An 18,766-nucleotide genomic window follows, 5' to 3' on the forward strand; every position below is an offset into this window, starting at 1 on the left:
AGGTATGTCTCTCAGTCTCGAGTCGTCATGTGAGTGTCACTGAATGTGATGTGACACTCACACTGTGATGGCTTCCCGCAGTAATGTAATTGGCGCCAGGCGGGGGTGGGTGGCGGCGGCTGCGCAGGCCACATGACGAGGTCTGGCGGGCCGGATTTGGCCCGCGGGCCTTGTGTTTGACACCCGTGATTTAACACATTTCACCTATAACTCAAGTTGCAATACAGGGCATCTTTCATACAATTCTAACCATATTTCTCACAATACAAACGTTAAGGGGGCGCAGCCCCTTACGACGGTGTGAAGAGTGCCCGTAGGGCGTGATGAATCACCTAGTACATATATATTAGTCTTGACTGATGTTTTTATTGAGTGACTCAGGGTTTAAAATGAGAAAACAGCAGCCTGGTGATTTTCCTAATGCTGATAAGAAAAACACACCTAAAAGCAACTGATAAGGCTGTTCCACATTCATTTCTCACAACATGAAACTGCACAACTCTCTTTTCAGTCTCCCTTACCAGTAACAGTTCTGTTATGTATAAATGTTATTTAATTTTTGAGTTTTAGGGAAAGGGGGGGGGGTGCATAGTTGCCTACCCTCCTGCATTCTGCGGGAGACTCCCTGAAATAGCAGCAATCTCCCTCTCTCCCTTATTAGTCTAGCAATCTCCCTCATTTCACCTAGCCCACATTACACTGTTCCATTTTTTGGGAAAAAAGGAATGAGATATAGATTTACACTAAATTATTAGCACCATTTCCCAGCACTTTACCAAGTATTGTAGCTCTTACTGACGGCTTTGGGGCTCATCTACATTTAGTTATAAGTCAATTTAAAAGATTCCTCTCAGATGTAGCAGTACACAGCCACGCTTCTAGGTGCCACGTTCACAATCTATTTTTGCAATCTCTCCATATATGGAACTAGACACGCCCATTGGGTGGGGCATGACATTAATGGGTTGTTTTGCAAAATTCTATTACCAACTATAGTCTCCCTGAAACTAGTTTTCAAAAGTAGGCAAGTATGGGGGAATGGGAGAGACAGGTGCACACATGGACGTGCGGTGAGGTAAATGGCTCAAGAGTCCCTGGCAAGTACCAGAGCCAAATGCACACAATATATGAGCCATGGGGTACATACCAGCATTTATACACATGGGCAGCAGTGTGTACTGCTGGAGATTCACTGAGTTTTAATAAGAGATGTGCAGAAAAGGTAGCCAGGTGAGGCACTGCCTCACCTGCCATAGACTTTTTACTCCAGCGTTTTGACTATAAAAATTATTAAAATAATAAAAATAAGATTTTTTTAAAATAAATTATTTGTATATTTGACATACTTTATCAATTCAAAACACCGGCATATGCGCTAGTATGACAGCAAAGGCGGTGCCTCACCTGCCTCACCCCACCGCATGCCACTGACCGTGCACATGCATAGGTAGGAAAGATTTGGTTCATAGATAATATAGGTACTTGTTTCCTATCTGGGCGCCCGTCGCGGGCATCGCGGGTACATTTATGTCTGGCCGCGACGCGACCGACGCGATGCCCGCGATTTCCCATTGAAACCCATGTTAAACATGGAAATCGTGTCGGTCGCGTCGCGGCCGGCCATAAATGTACCCGCGATGCCCGCGACGCGATGCTCCCGATTTCCCATAGGAATCAATGTTAAAAGGCCCGATGGCCACGATTTTACTGTTAAATGCCTCAATGGACCCGATTTGCCCATAGGAATCAATGTTAAATGGGCCACAGAGCCCAAATACCCCCAATTAACCCTTAAATGTCCCCCCCAATTTTTGACGCCACCCCACGATCGACGCGAACCCGAAGCGTGGCGAGCGCAGCGAGCCCGCGAGGGGCGGTGGTACGCGTCCTCCGACCTTTTCATGCCCTACTATCCACTAGGGCGTGGTGTGAGAATATAATAGTGTGGCGAGCGTAGCGAGCCACCGAGCCCGAAGCGTGGCGAGCGCACGCGGATAACTGTGAAGGTATCCGCGTCCCCTCGCGGGGCTCGCTGCGCTCGCCACGCTTCGGGCTCGGTGGCTCGCTGCGCTCGCCACACTATTATATTCTCACACCACGCCCTAGTGGATAGTAGGGCATGAAAAGGTCGGAGGACGCGTACCGCCGACCCTCGCGGGCTCGCTGCGCTCGCCACGCTTCGGGTTGGCGTCGATCGTGGGGTGGCGTCAAAAATTGGGGGGGACATTTAAGGGTTACTTGGGGGTATTTGGCCCCAAATCGGGTCCATTGAGGCATTTAACAGTAAAATCGCGGTCAATCAGGATTTTTAACATTGTTCCCTATGGGAAAATCGCGGTCATCGCGGTCATCGCAGGCATCGCGGCCATCCCAATTTACCCGCGATGCCCGCGATTACCGCGATGACCGCGATTTTTACCCCCGATGACCGCGATTATGATCGTGGGCGCCCAGATAGGAAACAAGTACCATAATATATAATAGTCCACAGTTGAGAGTAAGGGCCCCGATACATTAGGCCGACTTGTCCTAAGGACATTTTTTACATGTGCTAAATCGGCTTGATTTATCACATGTAAGGGAGCTGCAGGAGAGCAGGGTCCAGGGGGAGCTGCAGGAGAGTGGGAGTGGCAGTGTCCGGGTCTGTGGCACGGGGCGGAGTGCGGGGACCAGAGAGCAGAGTCCGGTCAGCGGAAACCGGTGAGCGGTTGGAGAATAGAAAAAAAAATCCTATTCAAAAGACTGGGAGGCCACTGATTGTCTGAGAGCTCAGCCAATCAGCGGCCGCCCAGTTTTTTTAATAGGATTTTTTTCTCTATGCTCCTGCCGCTCGCCACTATCCTGGACTGTGCTCTCTGGTCCCTGCTCCCTGCTATGGACCCGGATCCTGCCACTCCCGCTCTCCTGCAGCTCCCCCCAGAATCTACTTTCCGGTCCCCATTCCCAGTCACAGACCTGGACCCTGCCGCTACTGCTACCTCTCTTGCAGCTCCCCTCAGACCCTGCTTCCCGTCCCCGCTCCCCCAGACCTGCTCCCTGCCTCACTGACGGCTACACATAAGATTTATCTTATGTGCAGACCGTCCGACCTGCGGATCTGATTCGATGCACACGGAACCGCATGCAGCGGGCAGGCGGACTGTAGGGTCCAGCCAGCTGGTTGGGTGGCTGGGGCGGGCAGCGGGGTTCTGACTCCCTGCGGTGCTGGTCAGCGGGTCCGGCAGATGGGAACTGAGTGAATAGCGTTATTCGCTGGGCGGCGGCGTGGGAAGCACTGCTGAATTTTCTTGATAAAGACCTCAGTGGAGGTCGAAAGCGCTTGGAGCTGGGTTATCTTTCTGTATGGGGATAGCGTTTATGGACCATTTGGACTCTGTGCCTACTGCTGTGGATGTTTGACGGTTGAAATCCCGGGCTCACCGTCATCCTCTTATGCCATCTTGAGGACTGGATTGCCATCCAAGTTCTCCACACATACGGGTAACAGGCCAATCTTCCATTTACCATCCTGCATTGTTTTGTCCCACTTCTGTATTTTAAATGTGTTGTATGTATTAAATGGTATTACACTATTTGTGCCATTTCTCTGAATTTCCTTTTGGGGGGAGCGCGCCACATTCTTGTGCCCATCCTTCGATTTGAGTTGGACGAATTTATCTAACACAGAAATTGAGTATACAGAGGCGGAGAAGAGGATCGCTGTTTATTACAATGGGATGTATGGTATTTATACTTATACTGTAGTGATCGTATTTATTTGGGAGAAGAGGATCGTGCCTCCATTCTAAGGAAGGTACCATCCTATACAGAGCGCCAGTGGAGGAATCAGTCTTTACTTTGTTTTCCGTCCATGATACTTATGGTGTTTGGGTCACCATACTTCTAGATTGAACTCTCTACAGGCTGCTAAGCGCATACAATCATTGACTTTTTTCTTCTTGTCATATATTTGACTTCCCCTGGTGTCTTGCTACAGGCACCATCCCTATTGACTTAGCTGGTCGTCTACTGCTCCAGAATAATATTGCTCACGGACCCTCAACCACCGTCACTAGGATTTGAGGCTGACATTAGGCATTAACCCCAAAGGTGGGTGTCCGGTGTCCGTACTCACTCTGTCACGGTGGTCCTCACCTGTGACAACCTCAAATGTTCCCGGCATACATATCGGCAGCGACCTCACTCAGCAATCATCATCTTCTTCATCGTTGTCATCATCATCATCTTCTTCATCATCATTATCATCGTCATTTATCTTCTTTATTGTTATCATCCTCATCTTCTTCATTATTGTCGTCACTTCATTGAATCCTATTGACCACCTCCTACTAAGTACTGCTGGCTCATTTAACTCAGAGACTCTCGCCTCTTGTGGAGGGAACTGATACCATCACTAGCCCATGCAGCACAGTTATATTAAGGAACCCAGCTTCCGCTTCTCTCCAGCGACTTCTTCACAGTACTCTCAGAACGTGACATCAGCATTTCAAGTGCCAAATCGTAAGCAGCCTCCAGGGAAGCTGCCGGGCAAACTGGTCCGACTTGTCCTAAGCACAAGTCGGACCCAGTGTATGGGGCCTTTACACCCACTGCTGTGCACAGCGGGGCCCGCAGCAGCACTCCAGACACCCGCGGAAACCGTCCAAGTATTCTACTGTCCCTCCTCCTATTCCCTTTCTCAAGGCAGCCGCAGCAGCACGGACCGGCAACCACCCGGCGCCCACTACCTCTATCTTTTTTCGGTTACTCTGTCCCTGGCCAGCTGCAGCTCACCTTCCACCACTACCACTGATTCATATGTGGAAGGCAGCAGTGCAGCGGTGAGACTGCCTACACTTTTCCAAAAACATCCTTTTCACTGAGAACTCTCATCTCAATAGTGGGAGGGTGATTATTCTGCACTGGGATTGCTATTCAGAGTATCCCTCCATACCTACATTATAAGATAGCAGATATCAGCCTTAACTATATCCCTAAAGCAGGGGTGGGCAGCCTCAGGCCCGAGGGCCGTATGCGTCTGAGTGGCCCTCCCACCCGCCTGGCGGCTTTGCCGGGAGTAAAGTACGAGCCTATAACCCCCCCCCCCCCTGCACACCGCCTTTGTGCGAGTTGAATATGGGTCAATGGGTCAACTAACTTTAGGTCAACATGCACTATAAGGGACACCTGAAAGAGGTTGACACCTGAAAAGGGTCGGCCTGGCTAAGGTCAACAGAGTTGGGAGGTCGATACAAGCATAAAGTCGACAATGACAAGGTCAACAGACCAAGGTTGACATGAGTTTTTCTTGTTTTGTTTTTTTGTCCCAGATGTTGACATAGTCCACATGGACACCATCAAAGTGTGCCAGGTACCCTTGCTGCGCTCACCATACTTCGGGCACTATTCTATTCTCCCTACACGCCCTAGTGGATGGTAGGGCATGAAATATCACCTGTTGGCACATGTCGGCTCAAAAAAAGTGGAATACTAACTATCGACCTTGTGACTGTTGATCTTGCCATGGTCAACCTAATGCTTGTGTCCACCCTCCAACCCTGTCAACCTTAGCTATGTTGACCTATTTCAGGTGTCGACCTTCAGAGGTCAACCTAATGCATGTCCACCTTTATAGGGTCGAACTTATGACCGTATCCTGGAGTGTTTGCCGACCCCAACTGTATTGAAACTACACCAGTCTGGACAGTGACCATGGAGCCGATTCAGACCCACACACTGGGCTGCGAATTTGCAGCCTGAGCGATTATCAAATGAACGCGCATGTGCAATAAATGCCTTCGCTCGCTGCTCACCATTTCACTGACACTCTGCAGGCGCTTGGAAGTGTGCCGCCAGCGTTTTCTGGGTGTTCTCCAAAAAATGCAGGCGTTTCCTGCCCGTCGGGAGGTAGGACGACTGACGTCATCAGTGGCCTCCTTCTCCCCCACAGCCTTCACAGTGCTGAGTGTGTCCTGGCTCACTCAGGTAGATGTATGAAGCAGTGATGAGAGAGGAGAAGTGAGCCAGAGGAGAGGTGGCCCATGGCAACCAATCAGCAATGAAGTAACATCAATAATTTGCATAATATACAACTATACAGAGCAGCTGATTGGTTGCCATGGGCCACTTCTCCTCTGGCTTACTCCTCCCTTATCACCGCTTCATACATCTACCCCCCCCCCCCCCAGCGCTGCGAGCAGGGGGGAAATCATTCAATGTTGAAGGATTTTCCCCCTGTGTGTTCCCGCTTATTACGAATGGATTCACAGCCGTGCACAGGGACAGGGAAGTGCTGGGTGCGTGCATTCGAGGGCTACCTGCTCGATGGGTTTCAAACACTCGCAGCTCAGGAGCAGGTCTGTGTACACAACCTCCCAGTGGTGACACACTATACCCCACATTTCCCGAAAATCCCGCTTTTCAGTATGGCAAACATTATCCTGAAACCAGTATGCTATAATAATAGACCATCTGCTTTCTTATCAGAAGAGATTGGTACAAAGAAGAGAAAGTGCTTATCTTTATAGAGTGTCAGGTTTGAGCAATGGCCGTATTATACCCAATGAGAGTTGTCCAGGCATGATTAGTGCTTATCTTTATAGCATGAACTCTATAGGTTTAACTACGCTAATCAATATATTAACACTGTATACTTTATAAAGGCTGCTTTCTATGACTGCTTTCTATGACTGCTGTCCTAGCTACTGTGTGCTGCTATAGCACCTGCATGACAAATGAGAAAAACACCAGCAGCGGCCTCAGGACTGAGGCTCTAGAGATGGCTGCCAGATAAACGGATGCGGAACGTGCATGTTCTGCTTAATGGTCCTCAGCGCTCACTGATTTATGTTACACCCCAACTCATGTTCTATCGGATTGCTGCTTTGCATTCTTGCCAAATGTTTTGGCAGAGTTCCTGGACGTGGAAGGAGAGCAAAGACTTAAGCTGGGCACACACTAGATGACATTTACATTTTTTACCATAACATTCATTATGAAAGATTCTTACTATTGTTTGGTGTGTGTGCACTACGGGGGTTATTGTGGTTGATTCGCAGCCTTGCTAGTCCACCAAACCCCGCCTTGCGAATGGTGGCCTGGCCGCCACCCATTCACAGCATGTGTTCGCACGCACTGGCTGCGACAGGGATGTTAGACACAAACATTCCTTCGCAGCCTGCGGGGAAACACCCACATCATTCCATGGTCGCCGATAAACCCATGCCGACCTTTAGCCAATGTCGACCTTAAGCTTGTGCCAACCTTTTGACCCTGTTGACCTTAGGCATGTCAACCTTTTGAATGTCTCGACCTAAGGCCTGTCGACCTTAGTTTGGTCGACCCGATGACCCCAAATAGAAGATTGCAGGAGGGTGGCCCACTCTCACAGAAGCTGTAGGAAACTCCCCATGATTTGGGAGTCTCCTGAAAATCCTGGAAGAGCTGGAAAGTAGGCTGCTTGGTACTTGTGTATTATCACGGCACCCATCGCATACCACTAATTAAGGTATGCGATGGGATGCGGTAGGACCCGATTTTCCGGTCCAAAGACCCGCACAGTACAATAAAATATCGTATATCGCATGGCATGCGATTTTTAATTGTACAAGCACCCTGATTGGTGATTACTATGTTAAATGCTACCCCAGTGTTAACGCCACCCCCACTATCAGTGCCAACCCGAAGCGTGGCGAGCGTAGCGAGCCCGCGAGAGGCGGCGGTACCCGTCCTCCGACCTTTTCATACCCCACTATCCACATTGGCGTGGAGTTGACTTTAGATAGTGTGGCGAGCGCGGCATGCCCCGCGATGGGACGCGGGATACAAGTCAAGTAATCCGAGTCCCCTCCCAGGGCTCGCTGCGCCCGCCCCACTATCTAAAATGAACTCCACGCCGACGTGGATAGTGGGGGTATGAAAAGGTTGGAGGATGCGGGCTCGCTGAGCTCGCCACGCTTCGGGTTGTTGTTGATAGTGGGGGTGTCGTTAACAATGAGGGTGCATTTAACATAGTAATCACTCATCAGGGTGCCTGTACAATTAAAAATCGGGTCGCATGGCATGCGATGCGATCAATACGATGCCCTACGATGGAAATCTTGTGCGCCGTGATAATACACAAGTACCCGCTGCTTTTATTGGGTTCGATAATCAATGTCTTTTTAGTTTTTATTTATAAAAAAAAGAACCAACATATTCAGGAAAATGAAACAAAACACTGGTAACAAAACAGAACAAAACACTGGTAACAAAACAGAACAAAACACTGGTAACAAAACAGAATATAACTTCAAACAATGCGTGCCAGCCATTGTAGCTGTAGCAAGAGCTTACTATCTATGCTGCTGTGTACAGTAGATTCTATGTTCCTGTCTGTCTGTGCTATGGAACAGTTTTCCCTCATCTACACTTCTATGTCATAGCATGATACAGCCTGCAGGCAGTGCCATACAGTATGACCTCTGTACATTCTGGTCTACACTTCCTGTTCTCCAAACCATTCTTCGTATCTGGAAAACGAAACTTAATTTCATTCCTCACACAGCAGCTTCGTGCAGGAGACACAGGAGAACTAAGAGAAGAGATGGCGACTCCCATCTACAGTCCGGTAAGTGCTGCGCTGGCACGCTACACTCATGTCATGCAGGTTGGCTCTGTAAATGTTAAAAATAATGTGTGCTGGTCTTTTGCACTTATAACATGGTTATTTCAGTGGTTTGTGTGACCCTGATAGTCACATCCGTACAGGTCAGTTGCCATAAAGACAGATATTAAGGTAGACTACTTGTATGTACGATATATATGTCATACAGAACCGTCAGACTGCAATGAATGGTAATATAAAGCTTAGCCAGTAGAGTATAGGGAAAAATATAGAAGAAAGAAAGAAAAAAGGAAGGAAGAGAAGGGGACACGTGTCATCCCTGTCTCATACACTGTCAGTTACATTATGTGATGCTCTGCCTCTGACAGTACCTTCCGTTAGTCACAGATACATCCTTTGTCACGCCTCCTGGTATGTACCATTCTGGTTCATTCATTTGGATGCAAACGTGCATCCTAGGGATGGCCATCGGCTATCGATGTTTCCAAAACATCGATGGTCGGGACCTAGTGCCCGATGTTTTGGGCATCGATAGCCGAGGGCCGAATAATATGATGCCATCGATGGATGGCATCCGATGTCGATATATATATATATATTTTTTTACCTTCAGGCTGCTGGCCAGCTGCCCGGCTAGTCCTAGTCCAGTCGGCTGTCTGTGACATCATGCGGTGCAGCCGCCGCGGCACAGTGGGAGTCGGGAGTCTTACGCATGCGCATAGGAGGAAGAATGTGCCTGGCTTTGAGGTGCGCGCATGCGCGACAGAACTAACTAACCTGACGTGCTGGATAATAATATTTCTTCTGCGCATGCGCGCGCCGCGCACGCACCCATCCCGGGTGCGTGCGTGGCGCGCGCATGCGCAGAAGAAACATTACTATTCATCGCGTCAGGTATAGCTCTATTGCGCATGCGCGCACATCCCGGCGGCCGCCCGTTCTTTCTCTGCGCATGTGCAAGTACACAATGGTGGGAACCATCGATGGCTGCCGATAGAATGGTTTATAGCCATCGATGGTTCCTGCATAACCTACCATCGATGGGAACCATCGATGGAATAGGCTTCGATGGCCATCCCTAGTGCATCCTTGCAAGTGAACCAGATCCCACCTTGCGAATGGTGGTACACACGGGCTCAGGGCCGTTTCTAGACAATTTAGCTCCCAGGACAAAGAAATAAAAATAAGCGCAGAAATGCGCATGAGCAAAGCGTTCGTACGCAGTCATGCAAACAGACCTGAATAAGGTCCAATGGGCCTATTCAGCTTTAGTTGCAGTCTCCTGCATGCAGGTGGGCGCCCACCACAGTGCAAGCTCAGCATGAAAAGTACTTCCCCGCGCTGCATTCACAATCTAATTGCATCTCAGGAATCATTGTGACCACGACGATAAGGGCAGCCTGGTTGTTCAGGTCGCAGCGTCTGTGTGTGACTTCACACAGCCTCACCGAAAATGGTCTGGACATGCCTGCGTTGTCGTGACCACGCCTCTCTAACGCTGTGTTGTCACCCCCCCTGCTGACAAACATAATGCGTTTACATTCTTCCAGGATATAATGGCAGTTTGGCACTTAGCGCATGTGCACTGTGGGTGCTGCGCATGCTCAGAAGTGCAAAAATCGGCTGCTGGTGATTTCTGATTTCTGCTGGCTAGCCCCAATATACACAGAACATGAGAGAATGAATAGTAATTATTTGCCTGCAGACTCATGGAGCTGATAAAGAGCTGAACCTGCACCTGTTTACACACAGTAACTTGTGTTTCTCTGGCAGTAAGCCCAGGCAGCACTGGACCATATGCACCTTATGCTGCTTTCCCACTGCCTAAATGGGTAAAGACCAGGTATTTGTAAATGGGTCTTTAAATGGGTAAGAGCTATAAAGACCCTTTCCCACTGCAGATCTTAAACAGTAATTTGCCATTTAAATGCCGTTTTTGTCACATTCACATATACCCATTTAAGCAACCCATTTAAACCAGGGTTGCCTACTTTTGAAAAATCGGTACTTATGTAGTATCTGGGCTGCCGATTTTTTGATTGTATGCCTTAAGTTAAGGCATACAATCAGATGCGATGCGATGCGATATCGCATCGCATCGCATACGATGCGATGCGATGCGATGCGATGACCCGATTTTTCCATAGGATTCAATGTTAAAATGGACTGAGTCCATTTTAACATGGAATTCAATGGGAAAAAGGGGTCCTTTTCATACCCCTACTATCCAAGTGGGCATGGAGTTGGATATAAACCTGTGGCGAGCGTAGCGAGCCACCGAGCCCGAAGCGTGGCGAGCGAAGCGAGCCCCGCGAGGGGACGGTATTCTGGGTCCCCTCGCGGGGCTCGCTACGCTCGCCACGCTTCGGGCTCGGTGGCTCGCTACGCTCGCCACAGGTTTATATCCAACTCCATGCCCACTTGGATAGTAGGGGTATGAAAAGGACCCCTTTTTCCCATTGAATTCCATGTTAAAATGGACTCAGTCCATTTTAACATTGAATCCTATGGAAAAATCGGGTCCATCGCATCGCATCGCATCGCATCGCATGCGATTTGGTCGGGTGCGATGCGATGCGATGGACCCGATTTCAAAATCGGCAGCCCAGTTACTACATAAGTACCGAAAAATCATTTCAGGGAGAATTGTAAAAGCCAGGGGGCGGGCCTTGCGTCGCCAGGGGGCGGGCCTTGCGTCGCCAGGGGGCGGGCCTTGCGTCGCCAGGGGGCGGGCCTTGCGATATTTTGATAAGCACCCCAGATATTTTTGAGGCGCACCCCAGCAGCTTCTCACTGGCCCATCCCTGTCCATCATCTGCCAGGCTTTTGCCGCAGAAGCCTGGCAGATGATGGACAGGGCCGGGCAGCGAGAAGCTGTACAGCACATGATTATTTTGGGGTAGCACAGTGGATGGGCAGAAGCCTGGCAGATGGACAGGGCCAGGGCAGCAAGAAACTGTACAGCACATGATCATTTTGGGGCACCACAGTGGATGGGCAGAAGCCTGGCAGATGATGGACAGGACCGGGGCAGCGTGAAGCACATGATAATTTTGTAGCTGCAGCACAGTATGGAAGCCTGGCATATTGATGGCCGGGACTTCACATGTGCACTTTTTTAAAGTGGTCACAAGAATGACTGAGGTCGGTGTAGGGCAGAGGAGGGCAGCTTTGTATTGAATGATGCGGGGTGCGGGGAGAGTCACAGATACTTAGGGCAGAGGAGGGGGCTTTGTTGAATGGTGCGGGGAAAGCCACATATACTTAGGGCAGAGGAGGGGGGCTTAGTTGAATGGTGCGGGGTGCGGGGAGAGCCACATATCCTTAGGGCAGAGGAGGGGGGCTTAGTTGAATGGTGCGGGGTGCGGGGAGAGCCACATATACTTAGGGCAGAGGAGGGGGGCTTAGTTGAATGGTGCGGGGTGAGTGTCACAGATACTTACTGAACGATTAGAGGACCCGTTTCTCCCACTGCTAACGCTGGCTTTCTCCTGCAGCCTCCGCATAAACCTTCTTCTGCCGCGTCTCTTCCGGGATGGCTACTGCGCATGCGCTAAATAACGGCGATGATGCCGCCAACGTGATGATGCTGCATCAACGCGTCATTGCGTTGGCGGCGTCATTGTTGTATCTAGCGCATACGCAGTAGACATTTTCGGCAGAGAAAAATCTTATCCGGGAGAAAAGGGGACTCTTCCCGGGAGTCCGTGAGATTACCCACAATTCCGGGAGTCTCACGGACATTCCGGGAGAGTCGGCAATGCTGATTTAAACCCATAGTAAACATGGGCTGTCATATAGAATGGACTTTTCTGCCCCCACAGGCCCACACTGATGACGTTTGGAGAGAACAAAAGGATGGGGTGGGGAGTGGTCTGATCATTGTTGCAATAATGGCAGACAGAGCACATGTCTCTGCTGATTTCCTGCCTGATTTTCTTCCACGTCCTCATTCTGAGTTTCAGGGATTACTTCAGGGGTCTGTGGTCACAGCATGTCCTCATTAAACAGGGGTGTGGATGTTGTGGACTGGGCTGGTTCCACAGGTGGGGTTAATGTTTGTTCTGCACACGACTGTGCAGCTTCATGCCGACTTTCGGCTGCTGCCAGGCTAGATGATAATGCTACTGGATTAGCAAGTGCAGAATGCCCAAAAACCACTCCCTATGTGCAGAGCCGCTTCGGTTCCGGTTCTGGTCTAGTACATTGTGGAATAAGCGTTTCAATGCCTTCAGCTTATTTATAATTTGTAGTGGTTCTTATAAATCCTGATGCTGCCATCATATTGCTGATATTACTGTATATTGCAGCATCCTTTACCATATCGGTCATCTGACACATGATTCTTCTTCCCCACAAATTCGAAAGAGTTCCCTGATCTCCTCTGTCCAACTGGGCATGGTAGCAGAATGTAAACAGCAGTACAGCACAAAAACGTTTTAGCTCTTCTCTGTCTACTGTCTGCTGTGATTACTTCCTGGATGTGGTGATTGTACAGTCATCACAAGCAGGAAGCCAATCATGTTCTTAACCTTTATTATTATTACTAAATACCATTTAAGACCCTTTCCCACTGGCAAACAAAAACGGCTCTTAAATGGGTAAAACTCTGCTTTTTACCCATTTTAAAAAAAATGGTATTTTTAAACAGGTACAGCAACCTGGAGCATTCCCACTGCAGCTCTACCCATTTAAAAAGGCTAAAAAAATGAGAGCTGCAGTGGGAAAGGGGTATTATAGTTATCTAGAAAACCCCCTTCCCGGCCGCTGATCTTTCGCACAGCAGCTGAACTATTTTTTTTTTATTATATACTGATATTTTTAGATATTTTATGTGTTATGTCCGGAACTAAGGCAGTATCTATGACCTACTGCACGGCTGCAGCAGCTGCTGAATCTGTTATGTACACACTGAGAGGCTCAGGGGCGGGCTGCTGGCATTTAGGGGGAGCAGCTCCTCTCAGGCTGCTCTTGTATGGTGGGGCTTGTGGGTATGGTAGCAGTGTCCTCACAGTAACTGCAGTGCAGCAGCATGGAGAAGTATCTGTATATGTCAGGGATGGGTGCGCAGCGGGCAACAGTAACTAAACCTTGACCAGAATGAGTGCAGGGAACGTGTGTGTGTGTGTGTGTGGGGGGGGGGGGGGATCATGATGGTGCCTGTGATGCCTGTCTATGGAAGGGGTTGCTGGGATATGAATGATTGCTGTGGCAGTGCTGTCACTGTCTGTCTGTGGAGAGGGCGGTGGATGCTGTGGTAGAAATGAACATGGTGACTGAGCGGGATTGAGTCGACCAACATTAGGTCGACATGGCTAAGGTTGACATGGATGGAAGGTCGACACACGCATTAGGTTGACAATGGCTAGGTCAAAAGTCAAAAGGTCAACATTGTTTTTTTTGTGCTTTTACTTTTTTTGTCCTAAATGTCAACATAGTCGACATGGACACCGTCAAAATACTCAGCTCGGCACACTATTCTATTCTCTCTCCACCCCCTAGTGGATCTTAGGGCATAAAATACCGCCTGTCGGCACACATCGGCTATAAAAAAAAATGAAAAACCCTGTCGACCTTTTGACTATCGACCTAGCCATTGCTGACATAATGCTTGTGTTGACCTCAGCCATGTCGACCTATTGCAGGCGTCGACCTAAGCCATGCCAACCTTCGACCATATACCGGCTGAGCAGTGTGTGTGTATGTCTGTAAGTGGATGCCTCCCAGCTGTCTGGATGCCGACATTCTTTATACTGATGCTGGCATCCCAAAACCAATCCCCACTGCATGCTGGGGTGTGTTAAGTGGTGTGTGTGTGTGGGGGGGAGGTTTATTCACTAGAAGGGGGGCGGACTTATGGTCAGGTTTTGGTGGGGGGTTAGGCACTTAGAATGGGGTTTAGCCTGCAAGGTGGGGGGTTAGGTTTTGGGACAGGGGTTAAGAACTAGTGGGGAGGGTTAGGATCAGACTGCATTAGTGATAAGTAGGGATGGCCATTGGTGCCGTTGCCATTGATGGCAAAAGTGCAACTGGTTATCGATAGTGTAAAACTAAGCAATGGGTGACCATCAATAGTTTTACATATCGATGGTCATCTATTATGTTTGAGTGATTGACCTGTGGGCGAGCAATGCTCCGTGTCCCGGCACTTTGATAACAAAAAAAAACATTGGGTTTGCTGTGCCATCAATGTAGGGAAACCATCTGGTTCTCCCCCATCGAAGGCAAAAGTATTCAACATCGGCCATAAACCATCTATGATTTCGAATCATCGATGGTCGATGGCCATCCCTAGTGTTAAGCTGCAGGGACAGAGGGTAAGGGTTAGGGGGGTGCTGGTGGAGGGTAAGTATATTTACCTGACCCCTTTCGGGATTCCCCCCATCAGGATGCCGGCATCAGTATGGAATAGGTCAGAGAATTAAAGACCATGAATTTTTACCGTATGTCGGCTCAACACAATGTGGAAAACTAACATCGACCTTGTGACTGTCGACCTTGCCATTGTCAACCTAATGCTTGTGTCGACCTTCCAAACCTGTTGACTTTAGCCATGTCGGTGATGTCAGCTGCCCGCCTCCCTGCATGTCCGTCACGGCCGCATTAGCATGAGAATGCCCAGCGTTCCCGTGGGAATGCCCGTGAAATGCTGGGTGTTCCCATATGCCACTGGACCAGCCCGCCGCCCCGCGCCCCCTCTGCCAGCAAAGATGGGCGCACCCAGTGAACAGTTTGTTTGCCAAGGGTGCACGCAACCAGCACATGCACAGAAATTCCCATGAGCCAAGCGGTCCCATGCATGCGAATGGACCTGAATAAGGTCCAATGGGCCTAATTCAGCTTTAGTTGCAGTCTCCCGCATGCAGGTGGCCGCCCACCACAGTGCAAGCTCAGCATGCAAAGTACCTCCCCGCGCTGCATTCGCAATCTAATTGCGATTGCATCTCAGAAATCATTGTGACCGCGATGATAAAGGCAGCCTGGTTTGTCAGGTCTCAGCAACGGCAGCTTCTCCGAAAATGGTGTGGACACGCCTGCGTTATCATGACTGCACCTCCCTTACACTGTGTTGTCACCCCCCCCTGTTATCCCCCCCTTCCAGGATATAATCGCAGTTTGGCACTTAGCGCATTGGAACTGTGCAAAAGCAGTGCAAAAATCGGCTGCTGGTGATTTCTGATTTCTGCGGGGCTAGCCCCAATATACACAGAACCTCAGAGAATGAATATTAATTATTTGCCTGCAGACTCATGGAGCTGATAAAGAGCTGAACCTGCACCTGTTTACACAGACTAAAGGCCCCCATACATTAGTCCGACTTGTCCTAAGGACAAGTCGGACCTGATTCCCCCCTGCAGCTCCCCGGGAGGGGGACACACGATTTGGCACTTGATGTGCCAAGTTTTGCAAATGATACATCGCATGCGATGTATCATTTGCAACTCCAGGGGAGCTGCAATGTGAAGGGGGCAGGGGGACATTGAGGCGGCTGGGGGGACGGACGCTGCGGCAATTACTTACAGCTGAGCCGGGCAGGGGGAGACGGGAGCTGTCTGTACCGAAGAAAAAAAAAAGCCCATACAATGAATGGGCAGCCTATGATTGGCTGCTGAGCGCTCTCTCAGCCAATTGCTGACTGGCTGAGAGAGCGCTCAGCCAATCACAGGCTGCCCATTCATTGTATGGGCTTTTTTTTTTTTTCTTCCGTACTGACAGCTCCCGCCGGCTCCCCCTGCCTGCCTCTACATTACTGCCGCCTGTGTCCCCCGCAGCGTCCCCAGCCCCCCCTGCTCCCTCTACCGCCGCGCCGCCCCACTAGGTCCCAAGTCGGGTGGTCGGACGTGCAGCAGGTCCGACCACCCGACGCAGATCCGATGCGCACGGGACCGCGCATCGGATCTGAGGGGACATCAAAACTAGCCGATTTTGGTCCGATTTCGGCCAGATCCGACTGATCTGGCTGAAATCTGACCAAAATCGGCTAGTGTATGGGGGCCTTTACCTGTGTTTCTCTGGCAGTAAGCCTAGGCAGCACTGGACCATACGCACACACGCCTGCACAGGCCGTTGATCTTTCACACAGCAGCTTTATTTGAAGGGGTTGCTGTCCCAATGCCTCTAGACTAGGCATGTCAAACTGTGGCCCTCCAGCTGTTGTGAAACTACACATCCCAGCTTGCCTTGCCACTTTTTTGCATTCCATTATAGCAAAACTGTGGCAAGGCATGATGGGACTTGTAGTTTCACAGCAGCTGGAGGGCCACAGTTTGGACATGCCTGCTCTAGAGGCATTAGGACAGTGACCCCTTCAAAATGTTGCTAGTGGAACTAGGGGTACCAAATGTGGGTACATTTATTGTAAGTGTTGTTCATGTTCTATATGCTGACATTTATTCTGTGCTTCCAAGGTTCCATCATTTATTGAGAACTTGTTGGCTAGAGGATGGCCGTCCAGCTCGCTCCAGTTGCTACAAGCAAAGGGGGAGTCGTGCCAAACAAAGGGGGAGTCGTGCCAAACATCTTCTGGAGTCTAGTTGCCACCAAGTACCACCACCCTTCTAGGAGTGTTTCTTTAAATGAGTGGTGTTTTCTAATTGTGGCCCACATGTCCTTATATTGGGGTTTGCCCACATACACGGTCCAAGCAAGCTTCTCTGCACTCTAGAAAATACTTCAACCTCCTCCCCCCCCCCTCATCAACTCAGATCCTGCACTCTAGGCAGCTGCCATAAGCTGCCCAATGGTACAGCCTGCCCTGATCCCCAGACACAGATCAGTATAGTGCCAAGGGAGAGTGGAGGGAATGGCAGTGTTTGCCTTGGTATCCGTAGCCCATGGATGCCACAATGGCCCATGACGATACTATCGTAAACACATTTAAAAATAGAAACTGATTGAAGCACATGAGGCTGGCAGAGGCCCATGGGAAATATAGTGCTGCACATGGTGGATGAAGATTCATCATCTCTATATATTATTTCTAGAAGGTGATAACTAAAATAAATAAATGAGTTACCATTTAAAGATTAATTTCTCCGCTTCGGATGAATTGTTGATTTAGAATTGCACATTGTATTGTTTGTTTAAAAATCGGCAATGACACGGCTACTTGAAATGGCTACAAATGAACCGGTTCTTCTTTCATCCTACTACAAACCCCCAACCTCGCTATAAAATGAATCTTATTTTGGGCCTGATTCAGTACCTCTCGCTAAGCAGCCGTCGTTTGCTGCTTAGCAAATAGCTGAACACTGCTCGCCAGGTGAACGTACGCCCTCCCCTCTCCACCCTGTGAATCCTCTACCAGGCGAGGGGATGTATGCGAATGCATCCCCTCGAATACAGCCGAAGGGGAGAGAAATCATTCGATGGTCACGATGGGGACGCTCCTTTTTCTCCCATCATACTTAACCAAAATCAATAAATGAGGTACCGTGTTTTGTTTGGTCCTTTGCACATGCGCTGGATCTGCTCTATGGATATGGATATGCAGAAATGGGTACTATTATACAGGACGCAGTACAGCATCAGACTGCCAGTGATTGGCAGTCTGATGCCAGTTGGGATAGAGAAGGGGCAGCGATGGTGAGGCATATCACCGCCATGTAGAGGGTGGACAGATGCTTATGATCACTATCATTGGACAAAAATTTCCTGACCTCTTAAAGCAGGCATGTCCAAACTATGGCCCTCCAGCTATTGTGAAACTACAAGTCCCATCATTCCTTGCCACAGCTTTGCTATTAGGGGATGCTAAAACTATGGCAAGGCATGCTGGGATTTGTAGTTTCACAACAGCTGGAGGGCCACAGTTTGGACATGCCTGTCTTAAAGGCTGGTATTGCAGTGATCTTATGCTGCATCCAAGGAGGCAGGTCAGATCACCACTGCAGCAGGAGGTGTCTACTTGTAATAGGCTCGTCCTACTGTTTTTTACATAGAGAGCTACCGCTACTTCAACCACATCTGTAGGAGTTTCCAATCCTGGGATTAGACTAGGCATGCGCAATGTAATGCCGTGCTCAGGCGCTGCCCGGCTTCTCCCGTCCCCGGCAGTGCGGCTCTGCACAGAGTGACAAGGTCAGAGGTCACGCTGCACAGGCAACACAGCTGCCCTCCTGCCCTGGCTCCATCAGCCCACCCACTCTGGCTCCATCAGCCCGACCACCCGCCCTGGCTCCA

The 18,766-nt window shown here is 49.6% G+C and overlaps 1 protein-coding gene across 1 annotated transcript in view; it reads left to right on the forward strand.

Moving 5' to 3' along the window:
* The first annotated feature begins 8,438 nt into the window (after positions 1 to 8,438).
* The window catches only part of LOC146035876 (galectin-4-like), a 30,020-nt gene continuing 19,692 nt past the window's right edge, over positions 8,439 to 18,766 (forward strand). The window contains exon 1 of the mRNA XM_083159567.1: positions 8,439 to 8,587. Within this exon, the coding sequence (XP_083015693.1) occupies positions 8,564 to 8,587 (24 nt within the window). The 5' untranslated portion in view covers positions 8,439 to 8,563. The remainder of the gene's footprint in view (positions 8,588 to 18,766) is intronic.

Source organism: Crinia signifera, chromosome 9 (assembly GCF_055691185.1).
Source record: "Crinia signifera chromosome 9, ASM5569118v1, whole genome shotgun sequence".
Classification (NCBI taxonomy): domain Eukaryota; kingdom Metazoa; phylum Chordata; class Amphibia; order Anura; family Myobatrachidae; genus Crinia; species Crinia signifera.